At 36.3% G+C, this 13,403-nt stretch overlaps 1 protein-coding gene across 3 annotated transcripts in view; it reads left to right on the top strand.

Moving 5' to 3' along the window:
- Positions 1 to 13,403, top strand: part of VPS13A (vacuolar protein sorting 13 homolog A) — a 308,176-nt gene that overhangs the window by 46,442 nt on the left and 248,331 nt on the right. For all 3 annotated transcript variants that reach the window (XM_069105632.1, XM_069105621.1, XM_069105624.1), the window contains 4 exons: positions 2,005 to 2,100; positions 2,370 to 2,471; positions 8,391 to 8,500; positions 9,179 to 9,238. In XM_069105632.1, coding sequence (XP_068961733.1) covers positions 2,414 to 2,471; positions 8,391 to 8,500; positions 9,179 to 9,238 — 228 coding nt within the window. In that variant the 5' untranslated portion in view covers positions 2,005 to 2,100; positions 2,370 to 2,413. The remainder of the gene's footprint in view (positions 1 to 2,004; positions 2,101 to 2,369; positions 2,472 to 8,390; positions 8,501 to 9,178; positions 9,239 to 13,403) is intronic.

Below are 13,403 nucleotides of genomic sequence, written 5' to 3'. Positions count from 1 at the left end.
TGCTACATTCATGGGGAAAAAGCATTACTGGGAATAGATTATACATAATCCTAGAAGAGGTAAGAAATAAGGGAATTAAAAGGGAAATACTACTTTGAAAGGAGCACAAAATACTGAAACAGAAGAGTGGTTCGTATAGGGAACAGGAAGGATCAGGTAGTACTGCATTCTTATCTGAACTTAGAAAGAGAAAGGTTAAAAAAAAGGGAGTGATAGATAACAATAAAAAAGTAAAACCTGCAAATTCAGATTCAACTCACCAGCCCTCAAAGAACTTACAATATTAGGGGAAACACCAGACAAACAAATATGTACAAACAAGCTACTGTTAACAGGACTTTACCAAGCCAGTCTGTAACCTGAGAATGACAAAACAGACCAAAGACAAAGTGCCAGGTAGCCGTTTAATTAATTAGTTTCATTATGAGGAGCAGATTTGCAAATTGGGAATTCTCCTGATCACAATTCCACCTTGCTGAAGTGAAGACAGAAGTTATATACATAAATCACAAATGGGAAGAGGGTTAGGGGGAAGGTGGAATACAAACAATCCTTCCCAGGGCTTGAATGGTTTTCTGTGGCAGACCCACAAATGGAAGACAATAAAACAATTCTGGAGTCCTGTGGGAGCAATATTGCTTGAGTCTTAGGGGGTCATTACTTGGTGTGTCACAGGACCAGAGTTCTGTGACAGGAACATGTTCTACAGCCTTTGATTTGTTTCACTTCAGGTACACAGGCAGAAGGATACCAGTGATTGTGAGCCTTGTCAAAATTTGATTGATCATTTCAAGCTGCATTGTGAGCTCTCTCACAAGAGAGGCAGTTCTGAAAAATCTATTATCATTCATTACACATATCATATCAATTATTATAAAAATTAGAATTTCCTCCACATGATATATATAAAAAAAAATAATTAAAAGAGGTAAGGCACTAGAATTAGGAGGGGTTTAGAAAGGTTTCCTGTAGCAGATCAGGATTTTAGTTAAGAATTGAAGGAAGCATAAGAGATTAGTAGCTGGAGATAAGGAGAGGAGAGCATTCCAAGTGTTGAGGACAGCCAGACAAAGTACACAAAGCCAAGAGATGGAATATCTTCTTTTGTGGAAGAGGAAGGAGGCAGCTAGATGGCTCAATGGATAGAGTGCTGGCCTTGGAGTCAGGAATTCCTGAATTCAAATCTGGCCTCAGACAACTAGCCATGTGACCTTGGGCAAGTCACTTAACCTTGGTTTGCTAGAAGGCTCAGTGATTAGAGCACTGAGTGTGGAGTTTAGAAGACCTGCGTGTATATAAAGCCTGCTTCAGACTTAGTTGTGTGACCCTGGGCAAGTCATTTAACTTCTATTTGCTTTAAACCATTGGAGAAGGAAATGGCAACTCCAATGTCTTTTCCAAGAAAACCCTATGTATAGTACAATCCATGGGATCATGAGGAGTTGAACATAATTGAACAACTCACCATGTAATATCACTGGATTGAAAAGTATGTGTTGGGGAATAAGGTGTAAGAAGATTGGAAAGGTGGAAGGTGGATTGGGGTGGCTAGGTTACGAAGGGCTTTCAGAGCAAAAACATTTTATATTTGATAGGGAGCTTTACCAAGTAGGAAGGGTGACACAGTTGGACTTGTGCTTTAAGTAAATCACTTGGGACTGAGTCAGTGGAACTACAGGTATCCATATATGTATCTACATATATATTTATACACATGTACATATTAAGTCATATTTAGTAACTATATACAAAATTCCTTTCCCTAACTTAGTATAAGAAGTGAAAAATGGATTGGAAACAGCTGATTGCTGGGGAAGGAGAATAATGTATTTGGGGTTGGAATTGATTATATTAACTAATAATATGCTAAAAATACTACCTGTAGTGAATTAGACAACAATTAGATCTAAAAATCCCATTCATTTAGGAAATACTTTAATCTCATCCTGACAAATACTTTATAATGTTTGTTTAAAAAGTTATGATATTTTGTTGTCTGTGTAGGTAAACTTGATCTTGTGATTCCATGGACAAACCTTTACACTCAGCCAGTTGAGGCAGTATTGGATGGAATTTACTTACTTGTAGTGCCTTCAACCAGTAAGTTTAATTTTAAGGGGGAAAAAAATATAACTTAAACGGACTGTTTTGTGTGAATGAAAATTATTTTTGTATTTAATATTTGTATTTAACACAAGTACCTTTTGGGATGTACTATATCATGGCTTTGTGTTTTAAAAATTACTTCATAAATTCTTTTAAAAAAAACTCACTTTAACTTTTATTGTTTTTACCAGTAATTACTTAAAGAGCTTTTAAGATTAAACACTGAAATGAGTATTTTATTTTAATCTTTTTGTTTCATATAGCTTTGAAATATGATGCAGAAAAAGAAGAAAAATATCTCTTAGATATGAAACAGAATGAACTAAAGAGAATAGAAGATGCAAAACAGAAAATGGCAAATAAAGGTAAGAAAAGCAGTGAATACCTATTTAAACAGGAAAAAAAATGGAAGGTAACTGTTTATTCTTGGTTTGGGGACATCTCTAATCAAGTAATTTGTCTTTATGATAAGCCAAGTGTTTTTTTTTTGCAACTTCTACTCATTGATTGTGGTTCTGCCTTCTGTGACTGATCAGGACAAATCTTTGACATAATTGCCCTTCAGATATTTGAAAATGATTGTCATGTTTCCCTCTCTTCCCCTTGTGAAGAATTTTCTTTTTTCAGGGTAACGTCTCTAATTCTTTTAGTTCATTTAGAATGGCCTTGAGTCCTTTTCCCTTTCTGATCACCCCAATCTGGGACCACTCCAGTTTCTCAACTTCCTTAACTAATTTGTGCTTCAGATCTTTCTTAGTCATGTCTCATTCTACCTTTTTGATGTAAAGCACATTTTCTTTAATTGAGAAAATTAAGCAAAATAGGAATTAGGTGTTCTGCTTTTTATTGTTTGTTAATACACCTTTACCAAGCAGTGGACTTACTTTTGCCTTTTCTTCTTTTTCTGTACAAAACTAAAGTAGACCTTTTTGTGGTCTTTTGTATTTTAATTCCTGATGTTATTCATTCTTATAGGATTCTAACAGTGTCTTGCATTTTTCCTTAGTTACATGACCTTTAGTCTTTTTTACGTATCATTTAACAAATTGGAGTTTGCTAGAGATCTAGCTTTTGCATCTCCTTTATCTTTTCAAATGCCTCACACTTTTCATTCTTCATTGAGAACACTGATACATTTCATCACAGTTCTGTTTTTGAGAACCTCCATTCTTTTGAGGATCTTTTCTTTTTAGATTTTAAGGTTATAGGATCATATCTGACATATCTTAGAACTTTTGGAAATCTAATTTCTTACAATCTGGTGTATATATCTGACTATATCTTACATCTCCCCTTTTGGATATCACAAACTTTTTAAAAATACATATTTTAAATTTTTATTTATTTATTTTTAGTTTAGAATATTCAGTACTACAAGTTTTTTGAGTTTTAAATTTTCTCCCCCTTCCTCTCCTCCCCAAAACAGTGTACAATCTGATATAGGCTCTACATATACATTCACATTAAACACATTATCAAATTAGTCATGTTGTAAAGAAGAATCATAACCAATGGAATGAATCTTGAGAAAGAAGAAACAAAACAAAACAAAAAAAGGAGAAAGAGCAAATAGTATGCTTTGATCTGCATTCAGACTCCATAATTCTTTCTCTCAGTGTGGATAGCATTTTCCATCATGAGCCTTTAAGAGTTGTCATAGGACCTTGCATTGCTGAGAAGAGCCAAGTCTATCAAAGTTAGTTGTCACAGAGTGTAGCTCTAATGGTATACAATCTTCTCCTGGTTCTGCTCCCCTCACTCAGCATCAGTTCATATAAGTCTTTCCAAGTTTTTCTGAAGTCTGCCTGCTCATCATTTCTTTTTTTTTTTTAAATTAATTTATTTATTTACTTTTAGTTTACAGCATCCAGTTCCACAATCCCTTGAGTTTCAAGTTTTCTGCCCCTCATTCTCCCCCTACCACTCATGGCGGCATGCAGTCAGATATAAGATCTACAAATACATTCACATTAAATATTAGTCAGTTTGTAAAGAAGGATTATAGCCAATGGCGTGAACAATGAGAAAGCGGAAACAAAACAAGAAAAAGGAAGACAGCAAGTAGTTTGCTTAAATCTGCAATCAGACTCTGTAGTTCTTCTCTGGATGTGGATGTCTCCTTCCATCATGAGTCCTTTGGAGTTGTCTTATAACCCTACATTGCCGAGAGGAGCCCAGTCTATCGAAGTTAGTCATCACACTTACATTGTGTCTATAATTGTGTACAGATTTCTCCTCGTTCTGCTCTTCTCATTCAGCATCAGTTTTTATAAGTCTCTACAGGTTATTAAGAAGTCTGTCTGCTCTTCTTTTCTTATAGCCCATTACATTCATATACCACAACTTGTTCAGCCATTCCCCAATTGATAGGACATCCATGCAGTTTCTAGCTCTTTGCCACCACAAAAAGAGCTGCAATAAATATTTTTGTACATTGGGTCATTTTCCCATTTTGATGTCACAAACTTTTAAGAGAATAGATTGTAAGCTCTTTGAGGGCAGGGACTGTCTTGCCTCTTTTTTTTGTATCCTTGGTGCTTAGTAAAGTGTCTGGTATATAGTAAGTGCTTAGTAAATGTTTATTGATTAATTGTTATTATTATTTTGCTTTTTGGAGGGCAGTTGGGGTTAAGTGACTTGCCCAAAGTCACGCGGCTAGTTTTTGTGTTATGTGTCTGAGGTCGGATTTGAACTCAGGTCCTCCTGACTCCAGTGCCGGTGCTCTATTCATTGTGCCACCTAGCCACCCCTGTTTATTGATTAATTGATGATTGAAGATGACATAGAAACTTTGGGAGAAGGTGACTATCACTTCAACCCATTTAATTTGTTCTTCTTGTTAGGATTATGTTCACCAGTTAAATTATATTTATTTATTCCTCACTTTTCTGAGAGATTAAGTTGCCAGCCAGTTAAGAATTGATTAGGTATCCAGCTTTCATGTGAATGAAAATGTCAGCAAATTTCTGGGTAGGTGGAACCCTCTATCTTTGCTGTATGTTGCCTTTGTGCCATTATTGTGATATATATCAGGAATTCACTTTTTTTCCTGGCTGGGGGATTCATTCATTCAGTGACCATTGATTAAATGCCTACTCCTCACAGTTTCAAAGATTCCTGAATGTTTGTCTTCATTCTTTTTGTTTTAATCTTCAGTTCTTCATTTCTGACTTGTTATATTTCTTCATTGACTCTCACTTGAAATTTGATGTCTACAACTGCACTCACTCTACTGTTCTTGACAGAGAATCTGTGAATTGAAAAAACCAACTTTATTTTTAGCATAATTGATTTCCTTGGTAATCTTGTACATTTTATTTTATGCATTGAAAAACATTACTCTGAAAAGGAATCTGTAGACATCGCCAGACTGCCAAAAGGGTCCATGACACAAGATCACAACCTTGATTGTAGAGCTATTTACTTTCCTCTCAGACTTCTCTCTCTCAGAGAATGATACCATAGTTCAGGCAGACATAAAACTCATCTCTAATTGCCTCAGCATCTCCAAATCCTAGGCAGTCACCAAATCTTAGTAATTTTCTTGTCTGCCTTTGGAATTTCCATTCCTACTGTTGCCACCACAGTCAAGCTCATAATTTCTTCATATCTACATTACTTACAGTGAATTCTAACTAGTCTTTCTATTACTGCCTCTGTACTCTTTTTACCTCCAACCTTTCCTATATGTTTATTTGTCTTAATAAAACACTTTTTTTATGTTTCTATCCCTATTTCTTAAAAGACCTGCAGTGGCTTTTTATTAGGTCCAGGTTAGAGCCAAAATCCTTAATCTGGTTTTCATAGTCCCTCTGCAACCTGACCTTTGCTTGCCATTCTAGTCCTAGTTCTCTCTGCTTCTCCATATGATAAATTCTCTTCTGAAGTTGAACTTGTCTGCTGGTCAACATCCCCCAATCTTGCATGCAAACTTTTTTTATAACTTTACTTAGATTTATCCTACTTGGAACGTCCTCCCTAGGTCCCTACTTATTTAAGACCTATATTTCTTACCAAGTCTTGAACAAATCTTAACCTTCTTATAAAGTTTTCCTCAAAGTTTTTTTTTTTCTGGTTTCTCTAAGTCTTGCTCTCAGATTGATACTTTGGTAGCCCCTTAAATTCATGAACTATAAAATGTTCCCTTTTTCCCAGTTACTAATATTTCACTAGGCTAGATGTAAAGTCAAACATCAGCAGCTGTCCAGAGGACTGCTGCTGGTGAATACATCTAAGGTTCTGACACATAGTAGAATGAGTTCTCTATTCAGCAGTAGACTGAAGCAAAACTTTCACAGAAACCAAAGTACAGCATTCATAGTGTTATAATAACTTACCACTAAAGTGGCCACATATTCTTAAACAAAAGATATCATTCAGGATACGAAGTACAAAGGTCTCCCACCCCTAAGTCACATTGTCTTTATCTAGTCAGAAAGTCAGAAGCCTTCTTTCTTCTTGATTGGAGACTAGCTTCCAATCATCCTTAACTCAGTTATCCTTAAGGGGTACAGGGTAGAAAGTACAAAGTTCTCCCAATCCTAGGTCATAGTATATCATGATCTTCTCAGTCAGCACTAAGTACCAAAGGAGAGGTTCTTTCATCTTGGCTCCAGGCTGGCTCCCAGATTCCATCATTCCTTTTCCATGGTCCTAGCTCTTGCCTGAATTCACCCAACTGTCAGCTGGATTCACAGGCTGGCAGCTCTCAGCTTCATATGCAGCTCCTCGTCCAGTTCACATTCCATATTGAAGGTCATAGTGACCAGCCCGCCTCAAGTCCTTCACAGTTTCTGTTTCTGGGAAGACAAAGCTTAACAGAGCCAAAACAACATTCATGCACATTACTGGCACCATCAATTCACTTTCTGCCTGTGAAATCAACATATACCCCCAAACAAGGTGTGAGAAATCAACACAAATCATCAGTATAGTCCCAGGACCTCTGAAAACATCAGTAAAATCCTCCTCCAGGACTTCTGTAAACAGACAACAAGAAAATTCTCTTTCAGGGCTTCTGTAACAACAGCAGTGGCTTCTATCAGTAGACAGATCTGACAAAGTAACATCAGCACAGACAGACAAAGTGCTGGCTGCCACAAGTGTTTTCCTTAGTTCTGCCTAGTCCCAGCTTGTGTACCTTCTTTTAAATGGTGATTCTCCTTCCTGTCCCACCCTTCCTGTTGCATCAGCAAGTTCCTTCCACCTTCAGATCTCAAGGGGCTCAAACACGTAGCTGAAACAAGGTGGTAAGTACTTTTCTTGCCATTACATTCTAAAGTTTCTGTTTTCTAGGTATAGCACACTCACATGGAGCCATTAATTGATCTCAAACTTCTTCTGATGCCTGTTTTCTGCTTTAGTTTGCTGTTTCAGTTGATGGAGAAAGTTAACAAAAAACTTTTCTTTGTATTTTTGGACCTCAGGATAGTGTCCTATACTGTAAGTTGTTGACAGGAATGGAGAGGTGTTATACTAGATGATCCCCAAGGTCCCTTCCAGCTCCAAAATTTTATTATCTATGATAAAATAGGCAGCATGACATAGTGGAAAGGTCTCAGGACTGGGGGAGTCAGGGAGATCTGAGCTGAAGTCCTGACTCAGACACTTGCTAGCTATGACTGTGACTGACCATTATAGACAAGTTCGTTAAACTCCATGTGCCTCACTTTGTAGTGTATATCTACATGTACTCTATATGAAATGAAAGTGATGGACTGTTTTCTGGGGGTCTCCTCCAACTTTGTCTTTAATCGTATGTAAAATTTAGTGTAGCTAAACATTTTATTTACATAATTATTAATGCCTTAGCCACATAGGGGTACTTTGAATCTGAGTGTATTTTGTTATATGATAGCTAAACATATAATATTACATTTGTCAGATTTGAAAAAGGATCAGAAAATGTTCAGTATTATTCAAGTTAAATAAAAAAATTCCAATGCTATACAATAGTATAAAACATTCCAGATTCTTAATTCCTTAGATGCTAAATCTATAGCTCTTAATTCTTTGCCAAGACAGTTTTCTTTAAAAATGCATTGCATTCATGTGCACAAACACACACACACATACATACACACACACTCTTAACAATTTATTATAATGGACTTATGTATTTATTATTTCTTAATGGTTTTAAAATTTGAGTAATACTGATAAGAGATATGTATGTTTAGTTACCTTCATGTGAACCTTCTGTTTGTGGTGGCTTAATCAACATGAATTTTTCTAAACTGCATTTTTCTCCCAAACTAAAAAAAGTTTTTCTTTGCATTTTGTAGAACATCCACAACAAGAGAAACAGGATACTTTTACAGAAAAGCTAATCGCACAGATAATAAAAAATCTTCAGTTAAAAATTTCTAATATCCATGTCCGATATGAAGATGATGTAAGTTTTTCTATAGGTTTGCCTTTACATTGAACAATTATAGCTGTCATTTGTAATTTCTAATAACGAGGGGCTTTGTTTCTCATTTTATATTCTAGTTACTCTAACATCCATTTATTATCATTATGGTTATAAATTTAGCAACTGCAAGAAGTTTTAAATATTCTTAAAGAGTGTCATATTTACTTTTTGGAAGTAAAATTGGCCCAAGAGTCAAAAGATCTGTGTTTTAGTACTGGCTTTGCCACTTGATTTAGTCTTCTAACTTTAGGCAAATCTCCTAACTTTATCTATAAATGGAGATATTATCAGCCCTTCTTAGAAATAAGTGGAATAGTGAATTTAAAAGTACTTTCAAAACTACAAGACCCTAGTCAAATGCAATGGCATCATATATTTTTTTAAGAAGGATACCATATGGGCAGCTAGGTGGTGCAGTGAGTAAGAGCGCTGGTCCTGCATCGGGAGGACCTGGGATCGGTTCCCGGCCGCAGATACCTAACACTCACACACACACACACGCAAAAATTGGCTGTGTAACCTTGAGCAAGTTATTTAACCTCAATTGCTTTAAAAAAAAAGGGTACTATAAAGCAAAATGTAGACAGTATTTAAAATGTGAACATATTGAATGTTTCTTTAAAATTAAAATTTTTCTTTGCATTTAATTTTTTTTAGGTTACAAATCGAAAAAAACCATTGTCTTGTGGGATATCTCTTCAGAATTTCAGCATGGAGGTACCTTGTCTTTAGAAAAGATAAGCAGATTGATTTCAACTGCTTAACATAACTATGTAAACACCTAAAAATATTCTTATGTGCTGATTACTTCCCACCCTTAGCTGCCAAAATCTGAAATTGGATATAACAAAGTTTAATGTTAGGGTTAGCAAACTAGTTCAGATATACAGAAGAATATGGAAACCATCATTTAAGAATGAAACTGATGGAATTCTAGTTTTCAGAAATTATTAAAAGAAAGAGAGAGGATTTTTACTCTCTTATTTAGGTTCTATAATTTTATTATTGTGCCACTGTGGATTCCCTGTTAAATATATACATTTTAAAGGGTGTAAGCCATAGATTTCAATTGTTATACAACTGTATTTTTCAGGAGAGAAAGTTTTATGTGATTGATTTTTAATCAATTATTGAATATCCTTAGGGCTACGTGGAAATCTGCTGGTTGTTTAGGAGTGCATGATCAAGAGGAGAATAAACATATCAGTGTGTGATGCAGAAGCTTGGCAATCATAATATAATTAGATTTCATATAAATATAATAATTATAGAAATGTTTTGAGGCAAAAATGTGGATCAGGAATTATTAAGGTGCTTGGAATTACTAAGCAGTCTTAGAGAAGTACCACAATCATAAATAATAAACTAGTTATATTTGTAATTAAATATTGAGTATGTAAAAACTATTTGGAAGATTTACAGATATAAGGTATTTTGATATGCCTTTGAAGACCTTTCTGCCAAGGCTTTCTATGTGGATAAATTTACTACAGAGAAATGTCATTCAAACAGTCATGTTAATGGTATATTTTTTGGATTTTCTACAGATTTCATTTATCACTGATGTGCATGGTTATGTAGCTGTCACATAGTCAATTTAGTTATATAAATATTTTCTGATACTAAATTTCATGGATTCTTTATTTTCTTTATCAACTCAGTAGGTTTTCTTCACTGGAAATATTTTTGAATACTGTTAGCTTTTATATTTCATATATATGAACAGTATTTCAATAGTTGTTTTTTCCTTGCCTCTCAAGTTGAGGTGATGTTTATGAACTTGTTGTATGTAATCTTTGTACCTTGTCATAGAAATGACAAAAACCTCTTTTTTTGGGGGGTCTGTACTAGACTTGTGATTTTATTGATATCAGGAACACCTTTTAAAGAACTCTCCACCTCCAGATCATCACTTAGAAAATGTGATTTTGAATCTTAGACATTGTCCTGGGGAACTGACCGGTGAGGGGACCTGCCCAGGGTCACATATCCAGTATAGTGCAGGGGATGGGGCTCGACTCCAGGTCTTCCTAACTACTCTCAGTCATTGTGGTATTGTCTCTTTTATTGAAGAACAGATATTAGATTCTAAAGATACTGCTATTTTTTTTTTCAGTTTTGTGAGAGTTTTTTTTGCACAAAATGTTTGTAACTTTAGCTTATACACGTATTGTAAACTGTATATAATGTTACAAAGGGCTATTAACTAAATTAATGAAGAATGCAGAATCACTTTGGCTCAGCACATACCAATCATTTCATCAAATGGTTCAATTTGTTGAAAGAATCTGAATGGTGGTCTTCCATTTACTGTTAGTGCTCTGCTACAGCAAGCTTAACTTGCTCCATTTTTCACAGTGCAAGTCTATGAATTTTTGCTCTTGATCCCATTTACAAATATTTTGAGCCAGTTTTCATTAAACTTAAGAAAAATTAAGCCTGTATTTATTTCCAAAACTCTAAACTGTATAAAGCTTTTAAAGCAACATTTATCTTCACAGAACTGCAACTGTTAATAGTTGAAATCCTTTTCAGATTACATGTTGATCCGTTTTTGTTCATTCAGAGTTTGGGAGACTAAGACCCCAAATCTTTAGCAGGGTTATCCGTAAAGAATGCCTTGTACCATCTTATGATAACAAGCTCTAGCCATTTTTATTTTAGGAGGATTCCAAGAACAGTTGATTTCACAGCTACTTGAGAAGTAATAGGGCAGAGATGGATTTTTCTTGTTTTTTTCTTTTTCTTTTTGGAGGGGGGAAGACAGGGCAATTGGGGTTAAGTGACTTGCCCAAGGCCATACGCCTAGTAAGTGTTAAGTGTCTGGCCCTCTGTGGGACAGTAAAGATCCTTGCCCAAATTAAACTTAGAGGCTTCTTAAAGTACTAAGTAGAAAAGAGTTTATTTTGATCTCGCTAGAAAAGGCATCCCCAATCTGACAAAGGGACAGAAGGGAGAAACTCCATGCAGAAGGTAAAAAGCATGATTATAAAGCCCTAAAATGGGAATTCCACACCCTCTCAACTGTCCCACCTTACCATTGGTTAGTAAGGCAAACTCACAATCTTCTCATTAATGCTAGCCAATTGGCACAAAGCAATCTCAATTCATTACCATAATTATTAATAATGAGGCTCTAATTTTATAACATACATAATACATGAGGTCCACTAAGCAAGCGCAGTAACAACCACAGAATACTGAACCCCCTTCATTTCAACCTAGATGTGTCCTTATCTGCGCTTGAGTGTCCCAAGGCCGCTGTCTGCTTTCTGATTGGTCAAATCCCCCTGCTGCTGCCAGCTCCTTTTATTCTACATTATTTCATTTATAGTATTATCTAGGAGTTCTCTGGGAACCCAGCTCCTTCCCAGGGCTACTGCCTCAACTCTTCCCAAGGTACTGTCTGGAACTTTTTGTCAGTAGTCTTGTTTCAACAATTCCTGCAGTTCTGTAGAAACTTAACCCTTTGCTAACTCTGACACTACCATTCTTTTCCCCAAACTTAAAACACTTCTAATTTGGTCTCAATAGTTAATCCAGTCAATTGTATTAATACTCAATAGCTCTTACATTGCCTTAAAATACACAGTGACCTATATATATATTTTTAAATGAGGAAACGATACTGAACTTAGTTACGAAGTATAAGAATGTATATAGGATGTTCAGAATGGGGAAACTTCACTGCAAGTTATCCCTCACAGCCCTATTTGAACTCAGATCTTCCTGACTCCAGGGCCGGTGCTCTATTCAACTGCGCCACCTAACTGCCCCTGGATTTAATTTCAATGGTCAAAATGCTGTAAAGATAATAAAGTTTTAAACACACTACAGATAAAAACCAACTGGTGATGCATTTATTTCTCTTAAAAAGATTTGTCCAATTTTAAACAGAAATTTTTTCCTCCTCCACCCTTGAACTGTGCCAATTTTAATACAAAACAAGGTGCCTTTGATTAGTCTTTAGAAGTAAACTAGCCTTTTCCATTTTTATTTGTTTTAAACAATGCCATCTTAGTGAATAGCCTCACCAGACTTTTTAGTCAATCCAAATGAAATCCAAGACACAGACTTGAAATAAATGGGCTAAAGAAGGCAAATCAAGTGTTACCTCATCCAGAATTCAGATGGAGAAGAGAAATAACAAAGACATCTAAAAGAATTAATTGTTACTTTTATTTGGGCCCTAGCTCATACCTTACAATGTTTTCTCAAATGGTAGGAGAAAAAAAAATGTAAGCATAATTGATGGGTTTTTCCATACTTGCCATGGCCAACTTTACTAATACAAACAAGTCGGTTAAGAGTTAAATTCTGGGGGGCTGGGGCCGGCTCTGGTGCTGGTGCTGGGGTCAGCCTGAGGCTGGAGCGGCCTGGCGGGCGGTGGCAGCTGAGGTGGTGGCCGAGGAAGAGGATTGGGGGCAGAAGATAGCTGTGCCCGTGCTGCAGGTGTGCCGGCATCCTGCTCTCGCTGTAGGCCTGCAATATAGAGTGCGAGAAAGGAACAGGACCCTGAGGCGCAGGCCCTGGGCGACCTGTGGTGCTGGGTGCTCTGCTCTGCCGCCCTCTACTCCAGATGGGGTCAAGGATTTGGGCTTTTGGGGTCCATCTTTGTAAAGGACAGTGCCAAAAACCAACAAAACAGTGTTTTTGGACTTATGTTTTATATGTTACAGCTGTTACTTGGCATGATGGCCAGTGCAATCGCAGCTTTAATCCTCATGACCTCCTCGATAGTGTCTGTGGTAGGGTCCCTGTACCTGGTGTACATTCTGTACTTTGTGCTGAAGGAATTTTGCATTTTTTTTTTTTTGCAGGGCAACTGGAGTTCAGTGACTTGCCCAAGGTCACACGGCTAATTTTTGTGTTGTGTCTGAGC

This window comes from Petaurus breviceps, unplaced genomic scaffold (genome assembly GCF_028583685.1).
Source record: "Petaurus breviceps papuanus isolate PSGF00001 unplaced genomic scaffold, PetGlider_PUasm1.0 138, whole genome shotgun sequence".
NCBI lineage: Eukaryota > Metazoa > Chordata > Mammalia > Diprotodontia > Petauridae > Petaurus > Petaurus breviceps.
The sequence above is the reverse complement of the archived record's forward strand: the minus strand, read 5'-3'. Positions and strand labels throughout refer to the sequence as shown.